At 42.5% G+C, this 22,548-nt stretch overlaps 1 protein-coding gene across 1 annotated transcript in view; it reads left to right on the forward strand.

Annotated features, from left to right (window-relative positions):
• LOC147444968 (dolichyl-diphosphooligosaccharide--protein glycosyltransferase 48 kDa subunit-like) overlaps positions 1–19,495 on the forward strand; it is a 42,198-nt gene extending 22,703 nt beyond the window's left edge. The window contains exons 5-14 of the mRNA XM_086527473.1: positions 10,221–10,274; positions 10,346–10,459; positions 15,748–15,803; positions 15,890–15,931; positions 16,031–16,106; positions 16,201–16,272; positions 16,832–16,957; positions 17,089–17,193; positions 18,510–18,593; positions 18,746–19,495. Of these exons, the coding sequence (XP_086383599.1) occupies positions 10,221–10,274; positions 10,346–10,459; positions 15,748–15,803; positions 15,890–15,931; positions 16,031–16,106; positions 16,201–16,272; positions 16,832–16,957; positions 17,089–17,193; positions 18,510–18,593; positions 18,746–18,793 (777 nt within the window). The 3' untranslated portion in view covers positions 18,794–19,495. The remainder of the gene's footprint in view (positions 1–10,220; positions 10,275–10,345; positions 10,460–15,747; positions 15,804–15,889; positions 15,932–16,030; positions 16,107–16,200; positions 16,273–16,831; positions 16,958–17,088; positions 17,194–18,509; positions 18,594–18,745) is intronic.
• Positions 19,496–22,548: the final 3,053 nt, after the last annotated feature.

Consider the following 22,548-nt stretch of genomic DNA (forward strand, 5'->3'; position numbering starts at 1 on the left):
TGTGATGTGGAGGCTTCTCTTGTCTAAGAGAGAAGGACCTCTCCTCTTGAAGAGCTCGCTGTAACTTTAGGGCTTCCAGTTCTCTGCGTAAAGAAGTTAAAGGATCAGAAGGACTTTCCAAAGACACTGAGGGGGTCTCTACCTGAGGAGAGTTGGTGAACAGCTTCCTAGCTCCCTCTATCTTGGTAGCAGCCGCGACAAACTCCTCCAGAGTGGCGTCAGGTCGGAGAGTCTCTCGGAGTTGTTGCTGAGAAGTATTGGGAAGAGCCTTCTCCACCCACTTCTTAACAATAAATTCCCCTGGTTGCTAAGGAAGCTTGGCAACCAGAGACTTGGTTTTAGTCATTAGTTCTACAAAAGTCTCCTCTGGCTAGAGCACCATATTGGCCAACTCATCTAAAACCTTTTCTTGGTAGTCACCTGGCCTGAATGCCGCACATAACTGTTGTCGTAAAGCTGCCCAAGTTGCAAAATGGTTCTCTGCAAACTGACTGTACCATTTATCTGCTAAGCCATCCAAGGTAGATGGAAAGAGTACCAAATAAGCATCTTCTCTATTAGGACCACGACCCCTACAGAGAGATACAAACCTCCTTGCATGGTCGTTAGCATCTTCTGAAGAGAGTCCTTTGAAGGTAGGGAACTTTGATGTTTACCTTGGCCAAAACACTTGCCAATGGTTCCATGGCCCCTTGCTCAATAGCCTGCTGTAACAGAATAGGAGAGAGCTTTACTGGGGAAGGTGATTTGGAAGATGTGGAACCGGATGGAGGAATGGGTGATGTCGTATGTGGAGGTATGGGTGATGAGGTTGATGGACTTCTACTAGGTACCAAGGGTCGTCGTCTGTTGTAGTACTTCAGAGGACTCAGTAGTGCGCTTTGACGCTCGACTGACCGCCTTGTATGTGTCATGCAGCGACCACCAATCCAACCAAGCTTTGGGCAAGAAAACCTTGAACTGGTTGAAGACTGGTCTAGACTCTACTAGACCAGGCAATTGACTAGGTCCAGGCTGGACCAGGGCCGAGGAGGACTAGACCAGGGTCGAGGAGGATTAGACCAGGGTCCAGGAAGGACTAGTCCAGGGACGAGGGCTGGTTGGACCAGGGCGAGAGAGGACTAGGGCGAGATAGGACTAGACCAGTTGGACCAGGGCGAGAGGAGAACCGTGCAAGGCAAGGTAGGCGAAGCTAGATAAACCCAACTAGCTTCAAGATTTGTATCTCACAGAGAGTGAGACTTCAGTTGAGGTCCCACTGTGATCGCCAAAATGAGACCACCTGTAGCATGGATAGTGTGTCGTGCTCTCTATAGTGGGTGCTCCTCAATGCAATGTGCGTGACAATCTCACTCAAACAGATTGAAAACAAAGGAACAAATAGACAACAACTGAGCTCACAGAGACACAACAGTAGACCGCAACATATGACTCGACTATCTCAAAGAACTGATACAGACTCTGGCGTGGCAGCACACTCAGCTCCAGCCCAAGACTCACAGGTACAATGGGGTGTCTAGGCTCAAAATGTGCAGGGATGGTGAAGAAGTGTTGTGTGTATAAACTCGCTACTCCTCACGACGACGCGGGACCATATATGAAGAAGATAATCCGATGACCCAACAACTACTACTCATGTCCCACCATAAAGAGCCACCAACGGCTCATAAATGTCAGCCATCTAAGTCTATCTCGGTGATGGTGACCTAGCCACGATGTCCACTAGAACCACCATCATATCCCTGCCACGTGTCGCTGCCCCAGCCCAGACAGTCCGTCTAGTGTGAACTAGACCAGACCAACTGTACTAACTGTGTGTCCTGTGAAAGTGACACTGTAGCCTGCTACACACACACACACACACACAGAGAGAGAGAGAGAGAGAGAGAGAGAGAGAGAGAGAGAGAGAGAGAGAGAGAGAGAGAGAGAGAGAGACACTGGTGTGTGGAAGAGGGGCGATCACCCTCCACGACTACCGGAGCATGAGACCCTCAATACAACTAAGATCAGAGATAATATATGGGTACCCCCCTGGCCCCATATATAAGAGTGCCCAAGGGAGTCCATACTGGGGCAGCCGCCCCAAACTTGGGTGGCCGGACAAAAGTACAAGAGTGCAACCTATACATGGATGGCTAGGCCGGAGATATACTAGTGTGCAAGTATGCCGTAGACCTATGTGAAGCTGTAGAGTGGTGTAAATCTAACACCCCTTCGCAGCATCGGATGCTGAACGTGAAGTCGAAGATGTGAGACAAATGATGAAGATGTCTGTTGTGATGTGTGCAGAAGTCTGGGGTGTTGTCACTAGCGTGTGACTACTATCTATCCTTTTTGTTGATTTCTTTCTTATTATTTATTTACTTTCACTTTTTGGAAACACCCCTCGGAAAATCTAACTGCCCTGCATTGCATAGCTAGTGTGGAATTGTCCAAAGGGAGTCTAGGCCTGAGGGCAAGAGAGCACTAAGGTTGGACAAGGACTATGGTTAGCCAAAGTGGGGTCATTGACTAGCCAAAGTGGAATCCTTTGCTACATAGGCTACATTTCAGTTTTTGATGTGGTTGCAGTGTACAAAGAGGGTCGGATGACCTAGAAAGATACAATGGTAGCATCTCCTAAAATTTAGGGAACTGCTATTATGGGACCTGAAAATGTATTCGCGTCATTACCTTCGGAATGACAAGGGGAACATTTTATTACTCTGTCGTGAAGTCAACTGGGCAACCGGTCGGGATATTTTAAAGCGGCGAACCCGAAACGGGAAAATACTTGTAAATGCGCCAAGTGGAACATTTCTGTGCACTTGCCTCCTCAAGGAAGAAGTGGCGCTGAATTTGAAGGGAGAAGGGCTCATTTGCAGCTTCTGTCACAGGTTAAGAGCTATGGAGTGCTTCCTTTCCCTCTTATGTACAGTGCGGTGCCAGGAGTGATGCCTTGCATGCTACGCATTGCCCTCTCTCTCCCCTATGGCAGTATGTTATGCCCCTTTAGTGGGCTTTTCAATTGACCACTGTACAGTTGTGTGGGTTCATGCACGATTGCTGAGGCAAGAGCCTCTTGCACAGGTACTGGATTAGCTAGCAGGTGCGGGAGCTCGAGGACTTGCTACGGATGCGACCGGCACGCGAAATGGAGCCCGAAACAGTAAATTACAGCCTGCTGTGTATTTTTGCAGGTTTAGGGTTTTGGCCCTAAACGGACCCTAATACCCCCAGGAGGTTCGGGGACGCGAGGGGACCGTTGTACAGGTGATCTGGCGCATTTTCGGGGCTGAAAACAGAGAATTCAGTGTGCTGCAGATTCTCGCCAGGTTTTGCAAAGTGCCCGTATGCGACGGGAAAGCCGGTCAATGCGTGGGAATATTGACTGTGAAGGGTCCTAGTACAGTTATGTTGCCGAAATCGGGCCGGAACAGTTGAAATTCAGCCAAGCTTGTAGGGAACCACAACGTTTATTCCCTCTTTTAAACAATAAAGAACTACCGAAAGGGGCGCCTAAGTTAGGGGCCAATCTGGTGTCGGTCTTCTCACACAGGTGCAATCTAGCAGCCTGTATCCCTTTCCCCTTTGTTGTGTCTTGAAAGTACAGGTAAAGTGGGCGACAAATTAAATGGGTGAAAGCAAATAAGGTTTAAGTCTAAAGTCTACCGCCCTTTTTGAAGTTAACAGTCCGGTTTCATGGTTCCATTGCTGGAATTTGAACCCGGGTCGTCTGGGTATATGCCAGCTGAAGATCAGTCGGAAGTCGAGGAATTTGACGAGATCTTGGTCCCGGAACAGATTTTGGCACATAAGGAAAGAAAAGTGAAAGGCAAGGTTGCTAGGCGTTACTTGGTAAAGTTCAGAAACTATCCACCAATGGATGCTAAGTGGATGGAAGAAGGTGAACTTGCAAAGTCGCCAACTGTGTTATCACTTTACCTTGAAGCCTTCGATTTGCAAGCTACCTTGACCCCTTGAGTTTCAACGCTACATGGATTGTTAGTGTGACAATGGCTTCTGAAACAAATGATGTACATGGTATTTAAAGTGAGCTCAAATCAAGTACATGTTACATGAATGTTAGAGTTGTACAGATTGTCAGTTTGGCAATTGCTCTTATGGAATGTCTAAAAGTTTGGTTAGTGCTATAGAAGTGAGTATTTCTTGTCAGTTTGTCAGGATACAGTAATTGCTTCTATTAAAGGGTACATGTGTAACTGCATTCTTAAACTGTCGGTTTGGGTATGCTCGAAAGTGTTATTGGGCCCAACGTGTACTAAAAGACAGTGGCAAAATATGAAGCTACCATTTTGTCATTGGAAAGTTAATGACTCAAAGCAATGGCACAGTGCGAAGCTACCACTATGTCATTGGGACAGGGTTCACACGCAGGCAATACATGTCTCGACGAGGTGTTGAATACACCAGGGTTGACAATGAGCATGTATGTGTCGTACATATGTCGACAGGTGTTCAATACATCAGTGTTGACTGTGAGCATGTACGACATAGATGCAAACGAGGACGTTTGAGATTTCAAGAGGGGGGTATGTCACCAGCGTGTGACTACTATCTATCCTTTTTGTTGATTTCTTTCTTATTATTTATTTACTTTCACTTTTTGGAAACATCCCTTGGGAAATCTAACTGCCGTGCATTGCATAGCTAGTGTGGAACTGTCCAGAGGGAGTCCAGGCCTGAGGGCAAGAGAGCACTAAGGTTGGACAAGGACTATGGTTAGCCAAAGTGGAATCCTTTGCTACATAGGCTACATTTCAGTTTTTGATGTGGCTGCAGTGTACAAAGAGGGTCGGATGACCTAGAAAGATACAATGGTAGCATCTCCTAAAATTTAGGGAACTGCTATTCTTGGACCTGAAAATGTATTCGCGTCATTACCTCCGGAATGACAAGGGGAACATTTTATTACTCTGTCGCGAAGTCAACTGGGCAACCGGTCAAGATATTTTCAAGCGGCGAACCCGAAACGGGAAAATACTTGTAAATGCGCCAAGTGGCACATTTCTGTGCACTTGCCTCCTCAAGGAAGAAGTGGCGCTGAATTTGAAGGGAGGAGGGCTCATTTGCAGCTTCTGTCAGGTTAAGAGCTATGAAGTGCTTCCTTTCCCTCTTATGTACAGTGCGGTGCCAGGAGTGATGCCTTGCATGCTACGCATTGCCCTCTCTCTCCCCTATGGCAGTATGTTATGCCCCTTTAGTGGGCTTTTCAATTGACCACTGTACAATTGTGTGGGTTCATGCGCGATTGCCGAGGCAAGAGCCTCTTGCACAGGTACTAGATTAGCTAGCGGCTAATCCCCCGCAGGTACAGGTGATTCGGAGAGGTTTCACGCCCGAAATCTCGTCCGATTCAAAGGGCAAGTAGCCCTACAGGTGCGGGAGCTCGAGGACTTGCTACGGATGCGACCGGCACGCGAAATGGAGCCCGAAACAGTAAATTACAGCCTGCTGTGTATTTTTGCAGGTTTAGGGTTTTGGCCCTAAACGGACCCTAATACCCCCGGGAGGTTCGGGGACGCGAGGGGACCGCTGTACAGGTGATCTGGCACATTTTCGGGGCTGAAAACAGAGAATTCAGTGTGCTGCAGATTCTCGCCAGGTTTTGCAAAGTGCCCGTATGGGACGGGAAAGCCGGTCAATGCGTGGGAATACTGACTGTGAAGGGTCCTAGTACAGTTATGTTGCCGAAATCGGGCAGGAACAGTTGAAATTCAGCCAAGCTTGTGCGGGGCAACTTGTAGGGAACCACAACGTTATAAAGAACTACCGAAAGGGGCGCCTAAGTTAGGGGCCAATCTGGTGTCGGTCTTCTCACACAGGTGCAATCTAGCAGCCTGTATCCCTTTCCCCTTTGTTGTGTCTTGAAAGTACAGGTAAAGTGGGCGACAAATTAAATGGGTGAAAGCAAATAAGGTTTAAGTCTAAAGTCTACCACCCTTTTTGAAGTTAACAGGCCGGTTTCAGGTGTCACAACCTCCGAGAGGTCTCCATGGTAAGGTGCCGTCACGAGCAGTGTAGCAAACTGCTGTACTCCGCTAATGCAATGTGAAGGTATTGCGTGAAGGTCCCGAATTGAGTGTGAAAACAACTCCTTGTCGTAAAAGAAGTGCCAATAGACCTGCAAGTGTCCTTCCCAATAGGATCTGTGGTGTGTAGTCAAACCGTTTGGAGAAAATGGGGAAGTCCAGGAACCGTCATGAGAATGATTGGAAGTTTGTCAATGCATGAACCTGCAACCCAAGTCAAGTGGCTAAGCTGTGTAAAACTCCAGGAGGGACAGATGTAGCAATCTCTACCGTAAACGTCCTCCGAAACAAGGAAAGCCAGACTAAACAATCTGCATTGTAGAAGCTACCGTAAGCTGAAGCAATCACCAGGAGATCGCACGGACCACCACCGTATGGTGTCCTGTTAGTAGGTAGGGTAATCCAAGACAAGGGGAAAGCCAGACTCTATAGTTTGTGCTGTGAAGTGCCTCAGAAAAATGCACTTTATGATTTCCTAAAAGATGTACCTTTGATCAAAGACCTTCCCTCTCACTTAAAGTTTGAGGGTCCTCTGCTCATAATCTTAGGAGTTAGATTGAGTTTCTGTAACGGTTATGGGCACCATGTGCCAACGGAAAAGAACAGACTGAACAACTTTAACAGTTCAAATAACTACTGAATTGAAAGAGATGCACGACACGAAACGGGGTGTGGCAGAGTTCTACCCCAAGAGTGCACTGGCCCCAAACGCTAGCGCCCCTTTTGGTACTTCTTTATTATTGCTAATCCACAAAGTACAACAACCGGGGAGCACCTCCTCTGCAATCTACGTGTTGAAGAGTGCCAGAGAGGGCTCCCAAGGCTCATATTTAAAGGCCCAAAGCCTAAAAGCATCAAATATGAAAAGTTGACCTAAAAAAACACTTTCCTAAAAATTTTGGGATTTCCCTTAAAATCCGCCACGAATTTGGGATGTCCGTACAAGTGCCACATCATCATATTTTGAGGTTACAAACTTGTATGCCTTCGTTTCGACCACTTTCGGGCGCTTTAAACAAGTTTTCTTTGACTTTGAGGGTTTTTAGGCCCCTCGGCTACTGATTTGTGAGATGGTCTGGGATTTCTTTTGTTTCTTCTTCTTCTTCTTCTAGGTTTTAGGCCCCTCGATCGGGATCTATCCCATTGGTTAGGACTTGCTGGGAACTCTTCTTAAAAAATAGGCCACTCGGCAAGATTTTATAAGTTGGTAAAACATCTTTTGTTGCTTCTGCTTCTATTGTTGCTTCTTCTCAGGCCCCTCGGTCGGGATCTGCAGGTTGGCTCCGTTCTTTAGTGGCTTGACACGTCAGTAATTTATGACATCCACCCTTCTTGAAAGAGAGTAATCGTGGACGATTACAACATATCTACAAAACAACTCAAGTTAGCTCAAAAATTTCCCAGGGTCATTCCGAGGGACAATCAGTTTTCTTATTCCAAATCGGAGCTCTTGATTTCCTGGGTCGGTGGCTTCCCAGAAGAATCTTATCCGATAAGGAATATATTCAGTGGTTGTCACATCACAGTGCAACACAAATGCTCACATATGCATGTTACAAGACAAAGAAACATAAAGTCGCCGATGAACACCCCCCACAAAAAACAATCTAGGTCCGGGCCATGAGTTGTTTAACAACTCTCTCATCACTCCTCCCGCATAACCTAACAAGGTCCGGGACTGGAGATATAGAGGCCTTTTACAACCAAACGCCCCCCAGATCGTTGCGTGCGTCGTTTGGAGGTTCAAGCATACAACCAAACGCTCCCCAGACATCCAGTCTGGGTCGTTCGGAGGTTTTCCAGCATACAACGAAATGCTCCACTCGCTAGACATCCCGTCTGCGCCATTCCGAGGTTCATACAATACCAAAACCACATTTCTCACTATTCCCCCTAGAGTAAATCACCAATCATTGAAACCAGTATTAAAACCAAAGTCAAACAATTCAAATCGGCACCAATACAGGTTCAAAACAAATACCATCCATTTCAAACAATTTCCAAACAGGATCACCAAACAATTTCCCAAACAGATTCAAACTTAAAAAGCAATCTTGACATCAGTCGAGCTCGAAAAGTCGACTGACTTTCCATCCTGAAACCTGCACCAAAAATTAGGTTTAGGTTCCTTCTATAGGACCACAGCATGGTCCATTAGCTCTTGGACAGACAATGTTCCTCTGGCAGCGATGGTAGTCCCAAGACATAGCAATTACAGTGGACCTCCAAGGTTATTAGCTCGAAAAGAGACACCTACTGAGAGATGGCGAGAAATTTCAAGTTGTAACTTGCTAGGGCAATGCATACATCCACTATATGTTTTATGTGGTTGATTTTCAGCCACTTTCACAAGTATATGGAGGTGAAGTACAGGTTTATGAAAGAACCATTCTATGGTCGTGTGTGGATAACCCGGTGTTCTCGTTTGAGAAACCCCCAAAGCTTGTACGAGATTGTATTCGCCTTGAGTACTGAAGTTCTCAAGAGGTTGACCTTGTCATGGTGTCTTATGAGCATTTTTTTTTCTCCAGCTTGTGAATATGTTTCTGGATTAAGTCTAGTGTTTTGCTATATGAGTATCTTTGTGATCCAAGCTCACCTGAAGCCCATAGCAATGAAGAAAGTTTTGATAATGAAGAGAAAAGGGCAAGAAGGGAAGAGATGATGTTCATGCCCATTGTTTTCCGCCTTCGTTGGTTGGTGCCGGTCGGGTCACGAGGTATGCAAGAGGCAAAGATTTAGGTTTAAACAACCTATTCTTGTATACCATAGGAGATATAGACCAATTACAGAGGAGGATCATCCTTTTGATAGACCACCGAATGGTGGGACTCTGGTAAAGTTTTCCTAGAGTTCCCAACGACTGATGAGCAGCCAGTTAGGGATGCTCCTCAGGTAGAGGAGTCTTCATCTACTGCCTTCAGAGGTGGTTGCTGGTACTTCAACAAGCGGACATGAATAAGGGAAAGAGCCTCATCCGCCTAACACTCCCTTTCTTGAATGTTCCTTTATCCATGTTTTCCCTATTCACTTCTTTGCTCGATGTCCATGGAGATATCTTGAGGTGCAGCCTAGAGATGGCCTTCTGCAGATAGAACATTCTCTCAGAGAAGTCTACTTTAGGAAGTAAGAAATTGCACTGTTTTCCTTATGTGATTTGTTGCAATAGTTTCCATTTTGGAATCAAGTCTTTGCACTTGTCTATAGTGTTTTAAATCGAGTTTTTTTGTGCAGTCTGGCTATGTTGGTGCATTAGTTTGTCCAATTGATTACCTTATTCTAACAGCTCTAAATCTAGGGCTTTTTGGGGGCAAACAATAAGGCTGGGTTCAGACAGCCCGGTGGAAGAAGCTCCAAAAGGGGTGTCTTGCCTACATGGCGTGGCTCAATTGGCACGGAGCTTTTGCAAGCTTTTCCCGACCCACACCAGAACTGGTCCCCCCCCCCCCCCCCCCCCCCCCGCGGCCAATACATTTGCTTCCGCCTGGAAAAGGTAATTTTGTGCGTCCAGCTAGGATTGAATCCAGGTCTAGCCAATGAAAGGCCGGAATTTTCGAGCTAACCACGTGCCCAAAGCTCATTTCTTGCATATGCCTCCGCCTGTTGTGAACATGAACTGGCTGAAGAGGAAAATACGGCTTCCTCTTCCACCGCCCTTTGTGAACCCGCCCTAATATGCGAGAAACTGACGAAAGGAAGTGCGAACTTTACCTTTATGGGGCCCTTTTTATGCATGCAAACTCGTGTGATTTAAACTAGTATGATCTTTTGTAATGTAGCTTCTTTCTGGCTATCATGGAATCTTGGAACTTAACTAGAATTCATGAGGGTCAGTAAAGCAATTTCTCTTTTACAAACTGCAGTAGACAGGATGTTAATTTGATTCTCAAGAAACTTGCTTATTTAACCTTGCATTACAATATGTCCCATGCTAGCCATGCTTTCCCTCTTATTTTCATTGTAAGGTATGGTTTTCCCAGTTTTAAATGGTTTGCTTTCTGCAGTACTCTTGAGCTTCATTTGAATCAGGGATTTTGGAAAGATCAAAAGAATATCACATTTTCTGCATGGATGTTCATTGTAACTTGAAAGCCACCCCAGAATTACATGTTGTGAGGGGATTGGAGAGCTGGCTGTAATTACAGTCGGTGCAAACAATTGTTTAATTTTGTGCAAATGTTTGAACAGGCTCCGGTTCTTTTTCATGGTGTTGCTCATTCAGTGCCCCCCGCAAATGATATGGTAAAGTGGTATATACTAGTATGTAAATGTCAATATCTGTATCAAGAGTCTTGACATTTAATTCTGTGCAGGTTATTAAAGTATTGACAGGTTCCCCAACAGCTTACTCTGCAAATCCCAGGGTGCATTCGAAAGAGCCACCCACTTTAACAGGATCGTCCGTGGGTCTCGTATCTGCAATACAGGTAGAAGATTGGGTATTTTCAAATATGGATATATATACACACGTATATGTATATATAGGTACACACACACACACACCTTTTTTTTGTTGTAAATCATGATTTAATTTACAAGTTGAAATCTTAAAACAAGGAAAACCCACAGTAAAAAAGTACAATAAGCGGAGCGTTATGATGCTTTGAAATCTAGAAACAATCGAAGAAAATCTTCAAGATGGATCTTTCCTCTTCGTAGGTTTGTAGTAGTATTCATTTTTCGATTTTGTATTTAGCTTACTTGAGGACTTAAGAATTTGTTCCTTTAGAAGTTGTTGTGTGAAGTTTGATTTCTAGGATTAAGTTTTTAAGATGTCTTATTCTTTTTTGTTTAAAGTTGAGTACTTGTTTTAAGCCAAGTAAGATGCGTCAACTTATTTTGCGCATGCCTTTTCTAAAAACATTTTTAAGTTAATAATGTTTTGTTTCATCTAGTTTTATTTTGTAGCAAATAAAGTGATTTAGTTTGTTTGTTTTCTTGTGTCCCTTGCTTTTATAGTTTTATGAGTGCTTTATTCTCTCTTATAATTTGTGTTCGTGAGTTCATATTATTATGAACTTATGAAGGTATATAGAAACAATTAAAGAAAATCTTGTAAGCTTCAAGAGAGATATCTCCCACATTATAAGCATAATGTAGGGCTTGTCCAAGGCAAAACTTGAAGTAAGGGAAAGGGTCAATTTCTAATGCATGAAACATCCGGGAGTTGCATTGATGCCATATGGTCCACATAACCCAAAATCTGACCCAACTGAAAAAGATCTCAAACGGAGATTGTGGTAGTTGAAGAACTCTAAAAATCCAAACTCGTCTATGAAAGATTCCAGATGGAAAATGAAGGCCCAGAGTAGAGGACACCTGCTTGATAAAAGTATGGGAGGAGCAGCAATCCCAAAGCAAATGCCTAAGTGACTCGTCAACCCCATGACACCGGACACAACGAGCGGAAGCAATGCATCGTGCATGCAACAAAGTATCAACCGGTAGAGCATCTACCATGCATCTCCACAAGGAAATGCGTTCCTTGAGTGGTAAGTGATTCTTCCAAATGCAAGAGAGTGTTTTTTGTCACCATAATTGAGATCTGGAGAGCGACCACAATTGATTTCCGTGAGCCACAATCCATGCATCAAACTACAACAAGGCATAAACAGACCCAGTAAAATGCAGTCCATCCTAATATGGCCGTGATGCCAGTCAGATAGCCGAGAGTCCGCAAACAGTGGAGGCATGGGAGAAACATCAAGTAGCTGCTGAATTTGCTGCCATAAGTGTCGATAATGAGCAGCAACTGGAAAAGAAAGAACTTGTCCCGCATTAACCCAAACTTGATTAACCTGGCAGATCCCTTTTTGCGAAAGAAAGTAAGCTTGTCAAGGAGAACGCTGAACCAAAGCAAGAGAGAATGCTTTGCTCCAATAAATGACCTCCCAAATCATAACAAATAGCCGCAACTGAAAAAGAAAGAACCTATCCCAAATTATCCACCACTTGATCAACTTGGCAGAACCCTTTTTGCGAAAGAAAGTAAGCTTGTTGAGGAGAACGTTGAACCAAAGCAAGAGAGAATGCTTTGCTCTAATGTATGCTCTTCAACCGAAGTGAATTTCTTGGAGGAGATTGACGACCGTGCCAGGATAAGTGCATGGTGACAGCCTTCCAATCCGCAGCAAGAGACGAAGTGAAGGGACATCCTGGAATATGGCCATCCAGCTACTCAAAAACGACATCCCAATATGAAGGATGCCAATGACCAAAAGAATGCGTGACAATGTCATCACATAAATGTGAGTCCATGGCTGTCGTTGATCCACTAGCGTGGGCAGAAGCATAGCTTTTCAAGCCAAAACGTGTCGACGTAAATCCAGAATATTAACCCCTCCCAATCGCTTAGGCGTGCATAGCTTATCCGTAGATAGAAGCTGCAATCCTTTTTTGTGGGAGGAAGTACGCCAGAAATGTTCCAACGTACATGACATAAGAGACCCAAGGCACCACTGTGGCTAGCATAAAAGTGGCAAATAGAACTGTACGTAGGCCAGCTGTATGCATTGAACAATCCTGAGTCGCACATGCAATGGCCAGGTTGACAATTTTCAATAGCTAAGCTTTAAGTGCATTCTTTGTAGCACCCATTCAAGTTCTCCGATCGGATATCCCAGATGGCGTACTATGGTTTGAGGGGAAACAGTCTCCCCTGACCACAAAAACCTATGTCAATCGAATTCCTTCAGAGGCATCAACTTGGATTTAGGAAAGTTAACATGCAATCTAGCTGCCAGGCCAAATAAGTACAAAGCATGCATAATCTGTTGCACATTCTCCTTAACGTTTTTGGGGAAGTGAGGGCCTCAAGATGTAACAACAAGGGGTGCAAAGCAATTGCATAAAGCAAAGCACTAAGAGGACACCCTTGTCTGACCGAATGCCCTGGATTCCAAGCATCCGTGATAGAACCACCCAATATACTTGCAAAAGTGCTTTGAGCATTTAGGAGGTAGACCACCTGCAAAATTTTCGGCCCAAATCCCAGCCTTTGCATTGTTTTTGCGAGATAGTCCCATAAAACAGTATCAAAAGCTTTTTCAATATCAACTTGCATAACCAACGTATCCTGCTGAGTGTATTTTACATATTCCATGCCTATGATGACATTTGCCAAATTGTCAGTGACGTGCCATCGAGGTACGAAACCATACCGGGATTGCTAGTCCTAAGCTAAGAATCATGCTAGACTGTAGCAAAAGCATGTCCACGTAGAGCAAGTGAAGTGCGCACGTGACAAAGGGGGATGTCACAAACTGTTGGCGTGTCAAGTCACTGAAAACTTGAGCCTACGTATAGATCTTGATCGAGGGGCCTAAACCCTAAGAAGAAGCAACAAAAGAAGAAGAAGTAAGTCCCACCAACTTACAGATCGCCTCCGAGTGTTTGGGGGAGGGGGTTCAAAATAATAAAGTTTGTACCAACTTATGGGACCTCGTCCGATGGGGCCCAAGGCATTAGGAGCAGAACCCACACAAAGACCTAGCGTAAAAACGTGATGACGAGGCAGCTGTACGGACGCTCGAGATTCATGTTGATGATGTGGCAGGATTGTACGACAATCTCGGATCTTGCTTTGACTTGTTGACGTGCAGACTGTACGGAGAGTGTCCCGTAGAACGTATTGATAATGTTGACGTGGCAGTTGTACGGATTTCTTGTTTTTGCGTTGGCTGCTTTTGGGAGGCCAGATGCTTTTAGAACTTGAATGCTTTTCATGTAAACTGCCTTTGGGCCTAGGGCCTCTAAATAAGACCCATGGGGGCTCACTTTGGCGGTCTACCCGCGGGAGATGAAAGCAGAGCCATGGGAGTTGTACCATGTTTAAGCAATAAAAAGAAATACCGAAAGGAGGGTTTGGGGCCATTGCTCTCTTAGGGTGGAACTTTGCCACTCCCCCATCTCTCGTGTCTTGAATCTCTTTCAGTTCAGTTGTTATTTGAAGTGCTTAAAGTTGTTTAGTTTGATCTTTTCCGTTGGCATGTGGTGCCCATCCTGTTACATGCTCTTTTGGATGAAAGCTCCTTGTCTAACTGGTAAAGTCTGACAACAAAAGATAATGGAGGAACAGAAGGGAGATAGCAGTTGGTGACGAAGGTGAGGGTGAAGAGGCAACTAACATACTTCAGCAGGATGGCACAAGGTGGATAACAAAGAGCAGCTGCTCACTCCCTGCATGCAACTTCATGCACAGATGCAATGCAGACATAGATTTCCTCGCAGATGCTTTCCTGGAAAGCATTTAAAAAACATCTTGCTTTTTACCAAAAGCTTCTCAAAACCTATATTTATTCTTGTACCTGCATCTATAAGGGTAATCCTTTACCCAGTTCGGATTTTCTTCCATAACAATGGAATATTCCCTATATAATACTCACGTCACCCATCATGTGACGCATCAAGAATATTCATTCCCAGGTCTCTCCCACCAAACTTACGGAACAACTCCTTCACGATGCTTAATGTCACCCATCATATGACACATCAGAGTTGTCCGTTCTTGATGGCTTCTATCAGTTTCTAACTTTAACAGTTCAGTGTACACACTTAAATTTTAACAGTTCATCAAATAGAAATTACTCAAAAAATAAGAAAATAATCCATTCAGCAACAGGGGGGTACTAAAAAGGCCAAAATGACGTACAAAAGTTACAATCATCATGTGTGTGATGCCATTGCTTGGAACAAAGCTGAATAAAAGATGACCTAAAAACTCGGAAAATGAAATATATGTAGCGGGTGTGACTAAGGGCGTCAAATAGTCAAAGAGGCTACAACACAAGAGATCAAAATGTAAAGGAGGGAGAGGGGGAGGAATCATCCCATGAATTCTTGCACGGGTCTTTGCAATAGGGTATCTATTTCCTCTTCAGTAAAGAAGCGAGTAGGCCTCTCCTTGTATCTGTAATATAGCGTGTATCCTCCTATGTAAGCGGTGTCAATACAATGATCTCCCTCGAAGTCTAGGCCGTCTCAAGTGCTGTATCTGAATGGCTCTATCCACTAGGATACCCTGTGTGGGAGCCTTTAGTGTATCCTGCCTGTTAGCCTGGGAGATGAAAAATCTGTCGTCTTTCTCTGTTGACGCTCTCTGTGCATAGGTAGGCTCTCTCAGAAGTGTACCCCTGAGTTTGCGTATCTCTAATAAGTATAAACCAAGACACCTCTGATCTGGGTAGTCCATGACTCTGGAAAGTGCTCCAAGTGTGCTTGGTTGTGTCATTGAGTTTTATAACTTGTCCATTGCTGCTCTGAAATCTGGCGTTGTGTTTTCCTGAGCAACCTTAGGTCCAGCCCACTGACCTGGAACCAATGCGTGCGATTTGCCCAAACTGTTGCTGCTATAATCAATTGTACGCCTGCTTTGTGGCTTGCTGCCTAGTGCACACAGCCTTTCGAAGTCACGATCTGCTCTACTTTTCGACACTGTCGCATGCTATAGTTTGCAAAAGGCCAAAACGACCTATGAGACCAAAAAAAGTTACTATTATTTGTAATACAACTGCGTGAACAAAATTGAAAAAGTGGACTAACACTAGAAACGTCAAATATATGCATAATGCAATGGGTGCAACAATTGGAACGAAACTGTAACAAAAGGGTACAATACAAGGAGAGAGATATGCTTTTTCCCATATGCATCTTTTCTTTATGTACGTTGAATGACAGTGAAACAAGCATATTTATTCTGGAATGGTGTTATTCATAGGCAAGGAACAATGCACGAGTGGTTATTTTTGGCTCATTGGCTCTCTTTAGCAACAGGTAGAAGATCCCCCATGGTTATGGCATGTTTCTGGGAGTGTTTATGTCATACTAGTAACATGCAAGTTTTGATGTTTAATTGGCAGATATTTTACGTCACCTGTGAAGAAGCATGGGGGCGCAAGCAGGTGTGTCTCATGAAAATTCTTGCCAAACTGAAGTGAAGCTAAGCTGCCTTATTTCCTTGCTTTGAGGTGATTAGTGGCTGACATCTTGCTTCTGTTTAGCTATGAAAAATCTGGCAATGAGCAGTTTGTAACGGAACTTAGCAAATGGGTTTTTCATGAAAGGGGACATTTGAAGGTGGGGATTGTTCAATGTGCTCTGTTTCTATACCTATGAAAATTCTTACTCGTGCATTTGGTATTTAGATGTGCTTGTCTGTGAAATCTGGCAGGCTGTCAATGTACATCATCACCGAATTGGAGAAACACAAGAGCCATCGATGTACCGTATAACAGACAATCTTGTAAGCTCATGTTTGTCTCGTGGATTGCCCAATTTGCTGATGTCTCATGCTGTTGTCTAGATATGCTTAATTTGCTGTCTTCTGATTGTTGATTGAACTTGGTTTCTTGTTGTATTCAATGATTATCTTGTAGTGAAGAGGGTTTAACAACGTACACCATATTCTTGACATAAATTCTATTTTGAGCTGTCGAGTTGTTTTGGTTCTGCTGAAGATGAAATCAATTTGAAGCAGTCTGGGTTGACCCATGGCAGTGGTGTAGCACATTCAGGGATAGAATATGTATGTTGTGGCTCATGCTGGCGGGCATGCACCACCTTGTTTGAAAATGTGCGTCATGTATGTTGGATAGTATTGTTCCCTTTTGTCTTGACATGTGGCTTCATGGCTATCCAATCATCATTTGTGGGTGACTCTTCCTCACATGCTTTAAAATCTCGGTTTGTTTGCATAAGCTTGTGTCTGATTCTTCCTTAACAGATTAAGGTGGAAATTAGGTCATGAGATTGAATCCTAGGCTGCTGAAGCTTTAATGCCTTTGTGTTGTGTATTCTTTCAGGAGTACTCTATGGAGATCTATGAGTGGAGTGTGAATGGATGGCTACCATATGCAGGAGACGATGTTCAACTTCAGTTCTATATGATGAGTCCATATGTTTTAAAGACACTTACACACAATGGCCAGGTACTGTAAAGCAATTATAAGTATGCATGTCACCTTGTAAGCTTGCAGAGTAACAGTTTTGTGCATGATTTTAGCAGCCAGTTCATATTCTTAAACAAATGGTTTATGAAACCCTCTGTTTTGTGATTCAGGGCCTCTACAGCACATCTTTTCAAGTTCCTGATGTGTATGGTGTATTTCAATTCAAAGTGGAATATAATAGGCTTGGCTACACAAGTCTCTCTCTTAGCAAACAGGTAAACATACTGACAGCTTGCTCACTAATATATACGGTTGGAAGTTCAAATATTAGTATTAGTAGATATATGACTCCTTTGGTTCCACACAGCTTGGGTTGAGTGCTTGAAGTTTGTCTGCTCACACTGCACAGGAGTAAGGCGATTGTGCTTGTGGGCTCTCCTCAATTCCATCTCCCCCTTCTTCACACCCTCCCTCTTGTCTCCTTGGTTATTGAGTCCCTACCTGCTGTGTGAATGACATATGCGTTTCCTCATGGAGGGAAATAACATATGGCTATCTATATACACCACTCGTCTTTGAGAGCTCTATTTTCAGAATACTCTCTTTGTCTTCTCTCCCCCCCCCCCCCCCCCCCCCCCCCCCCCCCCCCAAAAAAAAAAGAAAAAAAAAGAGACTGCAAATCCTTGATTACCTAGATGTCCCGTGTCATATGTGGTTCTTGGACCTATAAGACGACTTTCACAGAGCCTCATACTTGGGGAGACCCCTTTTTGGGGCTTTATGCTCTCTCTCCCCTCCATCACCTCCTTCATCCTCCCAGTAGGAGTCCATAGGCTGGACCCTTGTTAGCCAGTTGCTTGAAAGCATTGGACCAAACTAGTGTCTTAGGAAACGTGACACACCTTGGTGGTGGATAAGTCACCTTTCTTTTATCTCAAATGTTTCGTATTTTGAATTGTGTCTTAGAAAACCAAGTTCATATCCATAGTTTGAAACCTATGTGGATGTTGGAGGCTACAAACATTGGCTATTTTTGGAAAATGTTTGACCCAACCATACTTCTCTTTTGAAAAGTGAAAAAACCTTCAAACTTCAAAATTTTGGACTTTGGAGCTTTGAAAGCTAGTATTGAATTATCCATGATAACTTGTAACTCGTAAGTTTCAACATTGTATGAACTTCTCATTGTTTTTTCTATTAGCATATCTACCTACAAAATTGGCTAGAATTTAGGGTCACGTATGTTTTAGGCTTCCCCTTTGAAACATACTTCCATGCCCATATGTGTATGTGTATGCTTCCCGTATGTTTCAAACTATGTTTATATTCGTATAAATTTTTGTCTTTGATGATTTTTCACAGGATCAAGTTTTTTTGGCATTCTTAAAATTTGAATGTATTGTACATTACCTTCAAAGGGTGACTATGGGTCATTGAAGCTTTAAAGGTGTGTCTAGTTTTGCTGGAACCGTGTTCTCCAGAATATCTTAAGCCTTCTGGTGACCTCAAAAGTGATTTGGACATGATAAACTTAATGCAAATATCAGGTTTCGCGAAGTTCTTTGTACTGACAGTCTTGTCTTCACTGCAGATACCTGTGCGGCCTTTCAGGCATAATGATTATGAGCGGTTTATCTTTGCTGCTTATCCATATTATAGCTCCTGCTTTTCTATGGTAACTTTCTCTATGCCCTTGCAAAATGTAGGCAGGGAAAACCTGTTTCTAACTTTGATTCTCTACTTCATCGTGTTTTTGACTTGAATCTGGTTTTCACTTTTCATTTTATAAGAAGATCTAAGTATGCTTTTCCTTCCCTCATTTTCCAGATGTTCGGATTCTTTGTTTTTGGGTTGGCTTTTCTGTATCACAAGTGATGACAGCAACATGGATCGTCTAGCTGTCTCAAACAGATAAATCCATGCAGCTCTTACGAATGAGACTTCCTCACGCATGCCTCTTTGCGTAATTTTCCTTCGTCAGCGCACGGAAAGTGCGTTGCGGGCATTTTTGATGGAGCAGTGCAAATCAAATCTTGCAAGGATCTATGAAAAGAAAATTTTGAAGTGGCCTTTGAAATTGAAGAATATTGTTGCAGAGTGGAGCGCAATCCTATTACCCTTAAAAGAGAATGATATGCATCGGTAGTTTGGCGATAACTTCTTCGATTCGCAGCTGAATGCACCGGAAATCTAAATTTTTGACAGAAACACCTTTTGTGAAATGCATTGTGTCAGGAAGTGCACAGGTTCATGTGTTTCATCTCAAGGGTGCAGAATTAGGATAAATGTTAAATGGAAATCAAAATGAAACACGCTTTTCACATAAGTCAGCATGAACACATGATGTCTTTGAATTCTCTCACATGATTGATGCAAATGCAAGGTTCTGTTTGTCTCGAAAATCTTTAGTGAGATTGCTTTAGTTTTCCACTCAATCATTATATGAAGTCAGCAAAATTGTACTTGCTACTTGGTCTTTTTTTGGCTTGCTAAAACAAGCCTCAGAGAAGTAGAGAGTTAGGTGTACATTTCATATTTTACTATTTCTATATTGATTGGATCTACTTTTTCATGTGAGCATGGAAATCTTCTTTTTTTATTCTAGTCTGTCAATGCATCCCTTCATTTCAGAGCCTTTCATGACTTGACTTCCTTTCCATTTTATTTTAGAATGCCAATGTGATCCTTACCTTGTTTCAAAGAGAGTTGATTGATACATCAGAAGACAATTTATCACGGTGTAAAGAGGTAGCTATGTAGCAAATTTTTTGGGGATGGAGAACATAATAAATGGAGAATGTCATAAGGTGGCTATACTGTTTTTATCCAGACGAGCTTATCCTGGATAAATATAGTGTGAACTGTAAGGTGCTGTTTGAAATCAAGGATTAAGTCAAGAATCTTTTAATAACCCCGCTTAATTTGGATGAGGTTTTAAAGCTTGCTAGTCTTAGTGGAGTAAGATTTTGTAGTGAGGGTATTTGGAGTGTGATAAGGCATTCAGACCTTGTGAAGTGACAATAGAAATGTAGCCTGTGAATAGTTTATCATTCGAATGTTAAGGTAATTTTATGTGTTGAGTCTTCTCAAATTTTCATACAATAAAGTTGGTGTGGTCGATTGGTGCAAAAAGCTTGTGTTAAATCAGTATAGATGTCAACTACTTATAGAGGCGTCAATAGAGGAATAAGTGATCTTGATCTTTATCTCAAGAATTTATCCAAAGTCTAGAATATGTAAAGTAATTTATTACTACTTGCTCAATTCATGGAGGAAATTGAATAACAGTCCAGCTCACTTTTGACTTGTGATGTCAATTCTTAGTCAAAAGGGATTTACAATTTTTATTTGGATAACTCCCAATAACCATCATGGCGGTAACTTATCACCCAGCCGTGGAGTAATGTGCCTGCAAGCCCAAGTTGTCTCACATCTTTCTGCCCATTGGATAGGAAGTGGGCATACTCTATGACACCCAAAAAGGCATTGATAGGAGTAGGTTCTATCTTGTATTGGTTGCCTCTCCCTGATGTATACCCCTTAGATCTCTCATGTAAACTCTAATTTCTAATCTTCGAAATTATATCGGTATAAATGGAACAAATTCGTGGGTGAATTGTGCTGGGCAAAATATGAAGTGCACCATTTCGTATAAACCTTACACATCCCCTACAGAGAAAGGTGGAGTGCATCACCTTCCTCAAATTAGGAGCACTTATTGTAGTGGCCATGGACAATCTAGTGCAAGCATAACTAAAATCATAAAACACTTTCTTGTAGGAGAAATGTTTCTAGATGGCAGAACAAGGAAGTTATGGTTAGTCTCATGTTTTTTTGAAAGTATGACTATCGAAGGTCATGGTTTTAGCAAAGTTTTTCTGCACATTTTGAGAGAATCTTAATGCTCCATCTTGAAGTCGTGATATGCGAGAAATGTTTCTAAATAGGATTAAAGCTAAAATGTTTATAATACCGCTTATAGTAAAATGAAAGCAAGTTTTATAAATCTAATGCCCAATAAGGTCTTGCTTTTTACATTAAAGTATTGCAAATCTATCGCAAAATATTTTGAGAACTAAAACTATGCTTGGCATTCTATGCAAACTCTTTACTACAATTATGGCCTTGTAGCTTTCTTCTTCCATGACACAAGTAGTTCACTATAATAATATCACAAACATATGATCATATCTAAAATACTAAACCTTGTCCTGAGAACACACATTCCACTAAATATATTTTTACTATAATCCTATATTGCTAAAGCCTTTCTCATTTTGTCATGGTGTGAGAATACTAGAAAATTGTGGAGAGGATTATGTGGTATTCTTTGTGCAGTTGTCACTCATATTCTTCTCTATCATCTACTCTTACCGCCAAAAGAGATCTTAAGCTTACAAGGATTTCTTCTATTCATATTCCTTAAGGAGCATAATTATGTAGTTTGAAATGTACCCTTTGATTAGTGGTCGTATCTTGATCTGGGAAAATCCACCCTCACTAACATGCGTGTCTTGAAATGGGTTCTGTTTTGTTGGGAAAGGGAGAACTAATACTACAAATATTAAACTTACCACAATTTCTTTTCTCATGGGTAAAGGATCTGCAATTCTTGCTGTCTCAAAGAATTCTTCTAATTTTGGTTGATTTATCTGCTTACACTTCTTTATTGCACACCCAATTGCTATCAGGAATGAAACATACCGTTTTCATGAAAAATGGAAAACTGTGCAGGTAAGTATCTCATTATCAAATCTTTGAAAGGTTCCTCCATTGGAATGGTAGACAGCGATACCTAACAAATCCCTTGGGAGTCGAGAAAATGTGCATAAAGCACCATCTCCCTTAGCAATTAAAATTCTAAAAGATACAATGATTACATGAATTACATTCCACATCATAGTAAATACCATGAAGTATTATTTGGCATTTTCCTTTCTTTTGAATGATATTGTTATAAATCCTTGGTGCGATCGTAAGAAGATTCAAGCATCTGCAACTTAAGGTCGGTCAACTCCACAATCATCTTCAATACTCTTCAAGTGACAACTACAAAAGGACAACTCATTCTTCATTATGATTTATAGATTCCAACTAGGCTCTCATGTAGTGCTTAATCTTGTTAGATAGTGTTTTCTTCATAGTTTGTGAGTAAGACTCCTCAATGCAATTCTTATTTCGAAATGTTAACTGGTCTCTCTCTCTCACTTCTGAGTACTAATTGTCGAGAAACTGCCACAGATTCAAATGGTTAGAAGCCTGACAGTTTGTGATGAGATGCATGAAATGTCTTTCAAGAAAAACAAGGTGAAAGGCCTACAAAAGAGCATGAGAAAGAGTCTGTGTGACCCACAACTCAATGTCCCTCTTTATAGAAATAGGAAAACAAACGTCAAACTATCCTTCCAATGGCCTACAATGACCCTTCATAAGAAAAAAGGAAGAAAACAGGTTTGCCATTCATTTACTTTCCATGTGGCATTGATCCACAAGCTTTATCCGAGTCACAATTGCTCCTAAGAGTTCCGTATTTTACTAAGGACTTATGTAGGCCACACAAAAAAAAGATAGGTTTAAACTGATTGCTTCACGCCCAGACTCAAGCTCAGTAAGCAATAGGGGACAAAATC

This window comes from Adiantum capillus-veneris, chromosome 13, assembly GCF_014529385.1.
Source record: "Adiantum capillus-veneris isolate H3 chromosome 13, ASM1452938v2, whole genome shotgun sequence".
Lineage (NCBI taxonomy): Eukaryota > Viridiplantae > Streptophyta > Polypodiopsida > Polypodiales > Pteridaceae > Adiantum > Adiantum capillus-veneris.